The sequence below is a fragment of the Embiotoca jacksoni genome, unplaced genomic scaffold, assembly GCF_022577435.1.
Source record: "Embiotoca jacksoni isolate LCO1_2020_lvr unplaced genomic scaffold, fEmbJac1.0.p SCAF_43, whole genome shotgun sequence".
Taxonomy (NCBI): Eukaryota; Metazoa; Chordata; class Actinopteri; family Embiotocidae; genus Embiotoca; species Embiotoca jacksoni.
Genome location: NW_027185396.1, coordinates 995,187 through 1,007,199, shown reverse-complemented (window position 1 = coordinate 1,007,199; position 12,013 = coordinate 995,187). Strand labels below are relative to the sequence as shown.

At 39.4% G+C, this 12,013-nt stretch overlaps 2 protein-coding genes and 2 non-coding genes across 9 annotated transcripts; 1 reads left to right on the top strand and 3 right to left on the bottom strand.

Annotated features, from left to right (window-relative positions):
- Positions 1 to 944: 944 nt before the first annotated feature.
- rpl10 (ribosomal protein L10) lies at positions 945 to 4,613 on the bottom strand. Its single transcript, XM_069169180.1, has 6 exons — positions 4,504 to 4,613; positions 3,573 to 3,631; positions 3,035 to 3,142; positions 2,202 to 2,340; positions 1,866 to 2,028; positions 945 to 1,159 (listed from the first exon to the last, which is right to left on the bottom strand). Exons 1-6 carry the CDS (start codon positions 4,524 to 4,526, stop codon positions 1,004 to 1,006), a joined length of 648 nt encoding a protein of 215 aa, XP_069025281.1. The 5' UTR covers positions 4,527 to 4,613; the 3' UTR covers positions 945 to 1,003.
- LOC138210240 (small nucleolar RNA SNORA70) lies at positions 1,259 to 1,391 on the bottom strand. The gene has a single exon (XR_011179237.1). It is a non-coding gene; the product is annotated as a small nucleolar RNA SNORA70 (small nucleolar RNA).
- On the bottom strand, positions 3,354 to 3,486 carry LOC138210239 (small nucleolar RNA SNORA70). The gene has a single exon (XR_011179236.1). It is a non-coding gene; the product is annotated as a small nucleolar RNA SNORA70 (small nucleolar RNA).
- A 3,139-nt stretch (positions 4,614 to 7,752) lies between the features above and the next one.
- Positions 7,753 to 11,822, top strand: LOC138210174 (tumor necrosis factor receptor superfamily member 14-like). Of its 6 annotated transcripts, XM_069169160.1 has the most exons (11): positions 7,753 to 7,773; positions 8,533 to 8,672; positions 9,537 to 9,630; positions 9,728 to 9,825; positions 9,917 to 10,005; positions 10,284 to 10,439; positions 10,824 to 10,911; positions 11,016 to 11,188; positions 11,270 to 11,307; positions 11,408 to 11,462; positions 11,745 to 11,822. In XM_069169160.1, the coding sequence occupies exons 3-10, from the start codon at positions 9,604 to 9,606 to the stop codon at positions 11,450 to 11,452; spliced, it is 714 nt and encodes a 237-aa protein (XP_069025261.1). In that variant the 5' UTR covers positions 7,753 to 7,773; positions 8,533 to 8,672; positions 9,537 to 9,603; the 3' UTR covers positions 11,453 to 11,462; positions 11,745 to 11,822. The 6 variants fall into 6 exon arrangements, with proteins under 6 accessions (XP_069025261.1, XP_069025257.1, XP_069025258.1 ...); XM_069169156.1 differs by lacking the exon at positions 9,728 to 9,825 and having other exon boundaries at positions 9,880 to 10,005; XM_069169157.1 differs by lacking the exons at positions 7,753 to 7,773; positions 9,728 to 9,825 and adding an exon at positions 7,816 to 7,875 and having other exon boundaries at positions 9,880 to 10,005.
- The last annotated feature ends 191 nt before the right edge of the window (positions 11,823 to 12,013 follow it).

Below are 12,013 nucleotides of genomic sequence, written 5' to 3'. Positions count from 1 at the left end.
ATGAAAAATGTTGCTTTATTAAATGAAATGTTTTCTTTTTTTTCAGATTTTTACTGAAAAACAATCAAAACATTTCAGCAAATATGTAGTAGCACAAAATATAAATGATCAAGTAAATTAAGTAGCTGTTAGTAACACCTGTGATTTTCCTTCTGGGTGAAAATGTTTGCTGTAAACAGCATTTATCGTTCAATCAAAACTCTTAATTACATGTAAAAGGTCCTGCATTTCAAATTCCACTTTAGTAAAATTAAACATCTCTGAAATATACTATTATTGTATAGACATAATTAATTTACAGGAAAGCATCTAATTATAAGATTTTTACATTTTATATGTAGAATCAGAACTACAGGTTACAATTGTTTAAAAACTGGGGAAGAAACAGAAAAATGATTCCCTCTGAAATGAGTAGATGAAGCAGCATACTTGAAACATTTCAGTCACATGGGTTGTACATTTCTGTGGTTTTACAACACAACATATACTAATACTGGGAGATCTTTTGACGCCCGCCATCCGTACAGGTTTGGGTCTTTAATATTCCACGTAGTAGAAAGACTCATCTTTTCTTTACTTTTAGTTGCAGTGATTATTTGAGTTCACTTATTTGTCATTTCCCCCTAAATTAAAATCCACTCGTTTCCATTGACTTCTCCACTGACATTTCAGGATAAACTCTGAATATTTGAGGTAATAAAGCATCTATCTTCTGTGAATAGTTACATTTTCCCATCTGTCCATTTTGACAGTTAAGACATTAAAGAGTCCATCAAATCTAATCTTTAATTTCATGAGACCAACGAGATGCTTTAACATCTCCCTTCACATAAACTCCCACTACTTCAAGTCTGAACATTGTTCGTACCAAAGACCCAAAGATCTATACAGTTGGTCAATGGAAGGATCCTGGTAAATAAAAATCAAAGCCATCACCACGTCACTTTTGTAATCAAACGCCTTTTTTATTTGCTTGTCTGGTCACAGAAAGCCTGCGGCCACTCTAGATGGCGTGCAGGGTCTTCCAGCGGGCGAGAGGGCCTCTGCTGGGGATGTACTTCACCCCGCAGCCGTCTGAGATCAGACGCTTCTCGGCCATCATGTCGTCAAAGTCGGTGGCGTTGAACTTGGTGAAGCCGTACTTCTTGGAAATATGAATCTGAAAGGGAGAGCGACAATGACGAGTCAATTCGGGCGGACAATAAAAGCATTATTAGAAAATAGACTGAATTAATAATAATAAAATAACGCTTGAAAACATTGTCTCAGTGGTCCCTTAAAGCACTCAGCACCTCCCAGCTGAGGACATACACAACCACAGAGTCACTGTTCGCAGCCTTTGCACACCGGAACCGCACTGCAGCGAGACCGGTCGGCTTAATAAACTGCGGTGATGGACCGGGACGACTTTGAAAGAGCACGTTAAAGGGATAGTTCCAACTGTTTGGGAGTAGTATGATGTACGTATCCAGTCAGTGTTTTACCAGCATGGAAACTTAAGTTATCAGCAACAAAACATATTTTAGCCACAAAAAAAAAGTGTCCTCTATATTCAGAATACCGTCACTGCTTTCCCTTGTTGTCTGACACCTTTCTGACGTAGCTGAAGGCGTTATATCCATCTATTGTCTCTTCAAAGCTATTTTTTTTTTTTTTAATGCTAAACCCTTCCACAGCGGCACCTTGCTTCGTTTCCATGCCGACCTGAACGTAAATACACTAACTGTGTATAAGTACCTCATGAAACCAAACAATGAGCTCTCCCTCTGACTCAGCTGATCTGCACCTCTCGCTTCGTTTCATAATACAAGATAGTGACCAAAATGCGGTTTATTCCCGAAGGTTTGAGCGTTTGCCTCGTTTACCTTCTGGCGACCGGGGAACTTGAACTTGGCTCTGCGCAGAGCCTCGACCACGTGCTCCTTGTTCTGGGCCTTGGTACGCACGGACATGATGACCTGACCGATGTGCACACGGGCCACGGTGCCCTGAGGTTTACCGAAGGCGCCGCGCATTCCAGTCTGGAGCCTGAGAAACACAAGACGGGACACAAAAATGTTTAATGTGGAAGATTGTATTTGGCTAAAAATGACATTTATGAAATCCTTCCAGGCAACATAAATACAGAAACACTATCTTAACACGCCAACACTAAACTTGTCGTCATCACGAGCGTCTACACAGCGGCGACAGGTCCTCACCTATCAGCTCCAGCGCAGGATAACATTTTGTTGATGCGGATGACGTGGAAGGGATGCAGCCGCATGCGGATGTGGAAACCGTCCTTACCGCAGGTCTTCACCATGTACTTGTTAGCACAGATACGGGCAGCCTCCAGAGCTGCAGAAGAGGAGGAAGCAGAATAGAAGTGACGTCAGTACCTCCACCTTGAACTGAGCATTTAAAAAGGACAACTCCAGCACTTCCACGGTGCTGGTTTTAGGAGGTTTTATTACTTGACTGAGTTTCTGCACAAATGCACCCGCAGGTGGACGTTGAACTCGATTACATCATGCTGTAAAAAACAGCTGGAGAATAATTTTACCCAAATCCAACCAACAAAAACATTCAAACATAAATAAATCAGATGAGTGTGTCACAGTATTTACACATTTATCCTGTGCAGAGATGTGTTTGTACCAAAACTGTCATCTACACGGGCACTAAACCAACATACTTCATTTCAGATGTGTCATTACATGCACAACTGACTGGCCCTGAAATACAACTACACATTCAATTATATACACAATAGAGATCTTGGTACAGCTTCCAGAGATATTTTAGAGCATCTTTGAGACATTTTTAAACCATCTTAAAGTTTAGATCCACATTTTCTGTTTACAAAGAGGTGACAAAGAAAATCTAAACATTTTTCTCTTTGAAAACACTAAATTCTCCAAATTGTTTGCTTGGAAAAACTACTGAAAAAAAAAATCAGCTATTAAAATTGTTATTGGTGCCACAGCAGGTTTTGTTTCCAGGGCGACAAAACATACAACACGTGTTACATGCATGTGTTTGGTCTCCGAACCTTCTGAAGACAGCTGCTCGTACTCATCAGAGACCATGTGGCCGCACAGAGGGAACTCATCTACCTTGGCCTTCTTCCTGCCCAAGTCAAAGATCCTGATCTTGGGATCTATTGTAGGACGGAGAAGAGAGAGAAAAACATTGAGGGAAAAGCAACAACAGACAACACTTCCTAAATATGAACTCTGATACTATTCTGTCACAGACACAGCTGAGAGTCACTGAGCTGGTTTAAATGTCCACCGACAACAAACTTTCGTCAGTACGACTAACAACAACAGAGAGGGAGGCGGTGGATTATGAAAAGGACAACGGTACTATTTTGTCTCAGTGGTCCCTTAAAGCACTCAGCACCGCCCAGCTGAGGACATACACAACCAAAGAGTCTCTGTCTGCAGCCTTTGCACACTGGAACCGCACTTCAGCAGAACCGGTCGGCTTAATAGGCTGCAAGACGATCTGACAGTAGACCGCTGTGACGTCTCGTTACTTCCTGCATTTAAAACATAAAAAATAGGACAACATTGCGGAGAGCTTACCGGGCACACCCCTGCAGAAGCGGGACTTGGGGTACGGCTTGTTCTTGCAGTAGCGGTAGCTGTGGGAGACAAAGTGAAACCGTTAACACACACGAAGCTCTTTCAATGCTGCTGTAGTTCCTTCTGAAATCTTCCAGACAACAACTATTAAAAAGGACAGAAACGTGGACTCTGGATGACAGCGATGGGTCCGTGGCCCAGAACCCGTCCATTTCTTCCCTGCTGTTGGACATTGTAGATTTAAATAAACTTTTAAATCGAGCAGGAGGAGATATTGCAGTTTTACTTCGTGATTATTTTACATTTGAAGCTGCAGGATTTGTGCGCTGAAGTTTGCACTCGTGTTAAAGAAACACGTCAGTCAAAGCAAAGAAGTCAGCTCACTGATGTGCTTTAAAAGTTTCTGGGTCAACAGTGGAGCTCCGTGGATGTTAATAATCTACATTACTGTCGGCCTTCAGACTAACTACGATGCTCTCGGTGCATTTTACAGGCTTTTAAACAGTTTAAATGTCAACATCACAGCACAGCTGCCATGTATTCTTTAACAACATGAATAACAGAAAGGGTCCAATGTTACAAAGCTTTATGAGCCGCTACTGTACTTTACATTTTCATCGAAAAAGTCCGGAGTGGCTCGGTTCTGGAGTGGTGTGCTAGCGCTAGCTTCACGCTAGCTCAAAAAGCTACCGCTACATGGCAGTGAAATGATAATATGACACTCTCAGGAAGAGCGAGTATTGGCTACCGCTAACACGAGTAGTTTACCGACAGAGATCTGCTTTAATACAGCTATAAAAGCCACGGAGTGTCCGCAGGCCCGCCGGCGTGCCAGCACTGTGCACATGGTGCAGGACGGGGCCGCTGCCATTTTCCTCCGACCGGGACCGACTCGGCCTCGGCAGAAAAACCGTGTAAAGAGAGGACTTACCAGCGGGCTGGACGGCGGCCCATGGTTACGATCTGTAAATGAACAATTTAAAAGATGTTATTTGGTGTACTCGGGATTAAAAACTCGCGGAAAATACTTTGACATTTGGCTGTTTGGTGGAGAGCCCGTGAAAAGACGCTCTCACCACGCACTCACCTAATGGAGGAAAGGAAGACGAAGCCACTTCCGCTTCGTCATAAGGACCGCGCCGGCCCGGGGAGATTTTATTTAAAATTCATCAAAACATTATTTTTGCTTTAAAATGTCTGTGCTGTGACAAAAAAATTGGTAATGTATTAAAATTATATAATTATATAAATGTTAAAATTCATTTAGAAAGCTTTTGTGAAAACAAAGTGAATGCTGGGAAGTGTAGTTTTACACGAGGACGCTGCCCGGAGACTTGCAGGGCGACATCTACCTTCCGTTGACGTTAACTACCTCAACCTGTGACTAATAGGCTACTCTGAAATGTGCTTTACACTACAACATACTCTCTTTTATTTATACAAGCCACTAAAAGATGTGAAATATAGGCTGTTGTACCGAACAACCTTTGGTCTACAGGCTAGCTGTTATTACAATTTCCAAGAATTGGCCTTTGCTCTCTGCCTGGACGGGAACAGTCTTTTAAATGTCCCCCACCCTCCCTACAAAGACATAAATGAGACATAGATGAAATAACTGACAACGGCACAGATGTGGTTTGCATCTCGACGGAGGCTCTTATTTTGTGTTTCTGTCCGTTGGGTTGTGCCTGTAGCCTATTTGTGTTCATTTTACAACTCTCTTTTTCAACAACTATCATTTTGAAGTGTTTTTGCACCCCTTTCTGGTCATTTTGCATCTTGTTGCAGTCATTTAGCATTTATCTGTGTCTTGTTCTGTTTGGATCTGTCTGTTTATTGCCTGTTTGCATTTCTTTCAGTTCATTTTGTGCCTCTTTGGGGCGCGATGTCCTTTTGCAGTCGTCCAGCATTTTCTTCTCGTTCGTTCAGTCTCCTTTTGGTGTGTTGGCATGTCTTTCTAGTTTTGTGTCTCTTTGCTGTTGATTTGCATCGATTTGTGTCTCAGTTTGGTTCAAGTCTCCCTGCGGTCTTTTCTCTTTGTGGTTGTTTTGACTCTCGAGGTGTCCACTTGGTTGATTTGTGTGTCTATGTGCTCATTTTTTCTTTATAGTTGGTTTGAGTCGTTCTGTGTCTCTTTGTCGTCAATTTATTGACAGAAATGAGTCACTTTAACGTGCTGTGGCCCCGGAGCGCCCCTGACTCCTGTGCAGTCCTTTTCACAGCGTACATTTTGATGTGTCACAACAGAAAAAGCTCAGATGTAATTAAAAACATTCATGATGACACCGTGCCATACAAAGCTAAATTTTGAGGCACAAAAAAAAAAATCCTGAAATATAAAAAGTTCACCATTCAACTGAAACTGTCCATCGCAGCCAGTTAAGAAACTAAGGAGGAGGAAGCAGGGATGTGGAGGTATGGACAGAAAACAGCTCAAACATCCCTCAATGATACCACCAATAAAATGCTGCAGTCTTAAAGAAGGTTCCATCAATGTTGAAGCTTTCAGTTATTTAGTACACTTGCATTTCTCCTTGATTTTGGGACTAAAAGAAAATAAGAACGGTTTTATTTTTTACCTGTGCTGGTTTAAAGGAGAACATCCTGCCATAGCATAACAGTTGTGTGTGTGTGTGTGTGTGTGTGTGTGTGTGTGTGTGTGTGTGTGTGTGTGTGTGTGTGTGTGTGTGTGTGTGTGTGTGTGCGCGCTAAGTCACTTAAATTTGACATCTAACATAAAGTCTTTCATCTGTTCCCTCACAGATCTTTCGTCTTAAAGGAGATCATGTAATGAAGTCTCAGCATCACAGTGAACACACTGAATAAAAACATTCAATTGAAAAAAAAAGTGTCTCCTTGTGATTAACGTCCAGCTCAAGAAATGTTATTCATAAAAATATTTGGATAATTAACACAGATTTTTTTGTTTTGTTTAAGTTTTTAAAGGACATTTAAGACTTTTGTCCACGTGGCATCTTGGAAGACGACACGTGTTTAGTTACAGGAACTCTGTTTCAGGTTTTGTTTATTTTATCAGTCCAATACAGCAAACACAAACTCATTTATAAAAGTGACACTGATTCATGGCAGAGCTCAAACAGAAATGATTCACACACTGTCTGACAAGTCTAAAAGTGTCAATACATTCATAAATGAAACAGATTATTAATATGAACAAGAAAAATACGTCTCATTCATAAGGTGAAACATGACCTTCAATCATCTTATACTATTCACATTAATTAATATTATAAAATCTAAATTATATTATCAAAATAAATTAAAATAAATAATTCATATGTAATAAATAAATAGAAAATAAAAAATTGTAAATCATATATATTGACCTTTTGTCCCTCAGCACGTTAACAACAACCCTCTACTGGTGAAAGTCATTTTCCATCCAGATGTCAGTCCACACTTACAAACAGCAGGATTCAGCTGAACAAAGCTTGAAGACAGAAACAGAAACATACAGGAAGACTTTCCAGAATACATTTCGTGAGTTTAGACTCAAAACATCCACTTCAAGAGTTCAATAATTTAACAGATGTGGACCAAAGACAAAGGTTTATAAAACAGGGGATATTCAATCAAGATGATATTGAGTGATGTTTGGTGGACAAATTGTGCTTTTTGATGAAACCTAAACTTTCCCGTTCTTTTATATGTTGGGAGCCAAACTAATAACAACTTCCACAAGTGCAACCTGAAGCCTCCACACTGAAATAATGACATGTTCATTAGTTCTGGATTTTTACTGAAGGGAGAGTAAATATAATGCATCTGAAGAACATGTTTTAGGTTAGGTTAGGTAGTTACTTTATTAATCCCCGAGGGGAATTTTTTTTTTCGCTACAGCAGCATACAGGAAGCAATAGATAATAATCAAATAATAGAAAGCAATAAAATAGCAGTAAAATAGCAGTAAAAATATTAAATATAAATACATTATTACAAGGTAATTAAGCTACAAAATATTGTAACGGCCTGGGTGACATGTTCGGTTAAATGTTGAAGTGTTGATTCTTGTTATTGCTGTATTTAGATAAGTTATGATACCTGTAAGTCATCCCTGTACCAATGACAGTGAACAGTGTGGGACAGTCACCTGTGATTGGCCAGGAGCCAAAGGGGGAGGGGCCTTTATAATTCTGCGCTGTTTACTTTCAGTTTCAAACCAAGATCACCTGAACGTCATGTAGGTCACCTTTTTTTAATATGCTATACTTTCACTTATTTTGCAACGTAAAAAAGATTTCCGATTCCACTTAAACTACTTTAAACGATGTGACGTAGACAGGTTAGTCTAAGAAAAATACAATAATGTTCCAGTTCATACAATGTGTGTGTTTTATTTTTTATTTTATTTTTCTGTTTCGTAAAGTTGATACCGAAAGTATTTCCTCATACGCAGCAGCTGTTGTTAACATGTTCATGTAAAATAGATGAAAAGAGTTTTAAAAACGGTTTCACTTCGTGTACCTGCAGAGTGAAGCAGCTCTTAATGCAGAAATAGACTTTAATCCAGAACAAGTCGTTGTACAGACATGAACAGTGAACGTTGTGGATCAGATCAGAGACCTCAATGATCCAGTCCCGACGGACCACAATGATTCCTTTGTTTTACATCTCTGAGTTTTGTCTGTATCTGTATATTGGTTTGGTTCATAACGTTTTCCAAGTGAGAGAACAACTGTAACTGACAAAGAACTCTCAAGATATCTATCAGTCATAAAGATTGGATGAAGTTTGAAAGTTGAAGCTGTAATAATGTGAACTTTGATCAGCTCATTGAGCTAAAAACAGTTTTATGTTGACGAAGAGAAAACAAAGTCAGCACCTTGAAACCTGCTCTGTAGCTTCATGTTAACTATTTCAAACCTGTCAGCTGATGTCTTCCTCACAGTAAACATGTTTCCTGGTTAGTGCAGCTTTTATCATGTCTGTTTGTTTCCAGATGTTGTCCTGATGTTCTGGATTGTACAACCCAACTCATACCAAATCTGAGTGAAGTTCTATCTTCAGTCCAAGAGAACTTTCATCCTGCTGTATAAAATGATCTGGAGAAGAAAACATTTGACTGCTGCAACGTTTCTGGTAAAAAACTGTTCACAGCATAAAATTACAGGAAGCTGTTTTTAATCAGGCAGTAATTTATAGATCGCTTGATTCCTCCTGCAACATTTCTGACCGTTTACAAAATCAGAAATTTCCTTTTCCTGTCTGATTGGTCTTTATTTCAACTAAGATTTCACTGAGACAAAAACCCTTGTTGTTACTCTTCTCCTAACTGAATTGTGATTTAAGAAACTTCTCAGAGCAACTCTTGATTGAGGAAAGGACAGAAACCCTTATCTTAGTGAGGAGGTGTGGTCAACCCCGTTGCTAGGTGACAGGTCCTTTTAAAAGATGTGATTGATCAAAAAAGAATGGACGATGACATCCAGTGGAAATAAAATGAACTGCGTCCCAATATGAGGCTGTGAAAGTGGGTTTTTGATATTTCCACTTTCATTTCAGCCTCATTGTGTTGAGAGGGAGAAGTGAGCGTCTCCAAGGAAACCGACCACAAACATCATCACTGGACGATATCATTTATAGCGTTTCATTAACGTGCCGTCATTCAGCGTTTGAAGAATATTCCTCTGACCTCGCTGTACTTCTGCAGTTTTCTCCTCTGATCAAGAAATTCTTCAGCCTCTGAAAAGTCCTCCTCCCTGCTCCGAACAGTTGTTCTCCATCTTGAGGGTCAAGATGTTTTGTTTTGTTTTAGTCTGATGAATCTTTGTGAATACGTCCCCTGGTTGCTGCAGTGACTTCTTACGGTCTGTTTCCTTTTTTCCGCCTCCTGCTTGTCTTTATTTGTCGTGTCTTTAATTTTGCAATTGGAATCAAGCTGCTCTTTTTTTCAACTGAGATTTCACTGAGACAGAAAAAACCCCTTGTTTTCCCTCTTCACAGATACTTGTGATGAAAGTCTTCAGTGGTCTCACCATCACATGTCATCCACCTAAGTATCTCATCGGGGATGAATGCTGTTCTAAATGTCTGCCTGGTAAGATCCAACTGAATGCTGAAGGGTCATTTCACTTTGATCATCACATATGGAGTTTTTCTGTTATGCTGTAAGTGTGAATGATGTTTGTGTTTAGATCAGTGGAGTCAATGAAGTTTCACTGCTCTCTGCTGCTGCTCTTCATGTTCACAAGAGAAAGTTATTGGGGGACAACATCCATCTAACTAATCAAAGGTTTTTTTTTTTTTTTTAATGTTTATTCATATTTAAAATAATTATTTTTAACAGGAAGTCGTGTTAAAATTCATTGTACCGAGTTCCGCAGCACTTCATGTCTGCCCTGCATAGAGGGAACCTACATGGATAAACCTAATGGATTATCACTATGTGCTCTTTGCACAATCTGTGATGCAGGTAAATATCTGTTCATATCTTATAATCATTTGAAAGAGAAAAATCAAATGTCCACTGGTTGATACGTACAGTACCATCAGTTTAAATCAAATCCAGACAAGTCATTTATGCAGATGTTTCCCATGAATTCATCATTTGAGGAGTTATTTGATCACATTTATTGAAGAAGTTGTAAACACTGAAGGTGTCTTATAGATAGAAAAAGAATGTAGCTCTGTAGCAGATACAAACAGAATAGAGGTTTTCTAACTGTGTTTAACCTCCATGTGTGTTGACAGGTTCTGGTCTGAAGGTAAAGAGGTCATGTACAGTAACATCAGATACAGTTTGTGAACCACTGGAGGGATTCTACTGTACTGACTCTACAGAAGGCAACTGTGCAGCAGCAGAGAAACACACAACCTGTCAGCCAGGACAATACATCAGCCAGAAAGGTTGGTTTTCTTGGACTGATTTTTAAGAATATATTATATATACTGAGCTCAAACGTGCCAATGATTAATGATGATTCATGATTACAGTAAGACTGACCTGGCCTTGATCTTGAACCAGCAGAGTTTTCACATGAAATGTATGGTTGGACAAAAGATTCTTTTGTGGCGCTTCCTGCCACATCTTTACTTCCATCAGAATGGAGTTTGCTCAGTTGTCCTTCAATACTGATATCTATTGATTACAGTCTGGTACTTCTATTTAACTAAATGCTGACTGACTGTTTCTCTTATCCAGCTGTCAGACAGTCATCCAATCTGCTCATTACTTGTCATGTAAAACTTTGAATCCTTTCATGCAGCTGTATATCATGTGTGTTTGTGCAGGACCAGCCTTCAGAGACAGTGTGTGCTCTGACTGCACTGATGGAACATTTTCAGATGGGACATTTACATCTTGTCAGCAACACACACAGTAAGTGAAGCTTCACATCAGACATGGACACATTTGATTTCTTGAAGCAGCAGTTAATTTGTGCTATCTGTATATTTTCCTGTAAAAATCTCCTGTTATTCCAGATGTGAAACAATAAACCTTCAGAAGATAAAAGAAGGAACAACTTCGACTGATGCTGAATGTGGAGAACCAAGTTCAAATGTGGCAGTAATTGTGATCAGCTTGGTGGTTTTTTTATTGATTTTATTTGTATTAATAATTTACTGTCTCAAAACAAAGACCACAAGTCTAAACGGTAAGAATTGCATTTATTAAAATGTTATTGTGGTTTTGTTGGATGATAAAATTTCCAATTTTTTTTAAATTGGTTTTGTAGGTATATTCAAACAAGGAAATGCAGCCCCTCACAGCAGGGTAGGTTTGTTGTCACTGTAATTTGCTCTGTAATATACAACAACACTTTGTTTGTTTTAGATAATGAAATGTCTTGTTTGGGTTTTTTTTCACCAAAAAGGAAACAACAGTTGCAGCAGAATCATCGGAGATGTTGCCGGTGTGAACAGCAGCAGGTAAAACAGCAGTGTGTTGTTCTCTGAAATGTTCAGTGATGGAGGACTGTTTGACTGAGTCACATCTACAAATGTACAAGACGTCTCTGCTTTAAGTGAATGTATTTCTCTCCTCAGACAGACCCAATATGTGTGTGTGTGTGTGTGTGTGTGTGTGTGTGTGTGTGTGTGTGTGTGTGTGTGTGTGTGTGTGTGTGTGTGTGTGTGTGTGTGTGTGTGTGTGTGTGCTAAGTCACTTAAATTTGACATCTAACATAAAGTCTTTCATCTGTTCCCTCACAGATCCTCCGTCTTAAAGGAGATCATGTAATGAAGTCTCAGCATCACAGTGAACACACACTGAATAAAAACATTCAATTGAAAAAAAAAGTGTCTCCTTGTGATTAACGTCCAGCTCAAGAAATGTTATTCATAAAAATATTTGGATAATTAACACAGATTTTTTTGTTTTGTTTAAGTTTTTAAAGGACATTTAAGACTTTTGTCCACGTGGCATCTTGGAAGACGACACGTGTTTAGTTACAGGAACTCTGTTTCAGGTTTTGTTTATT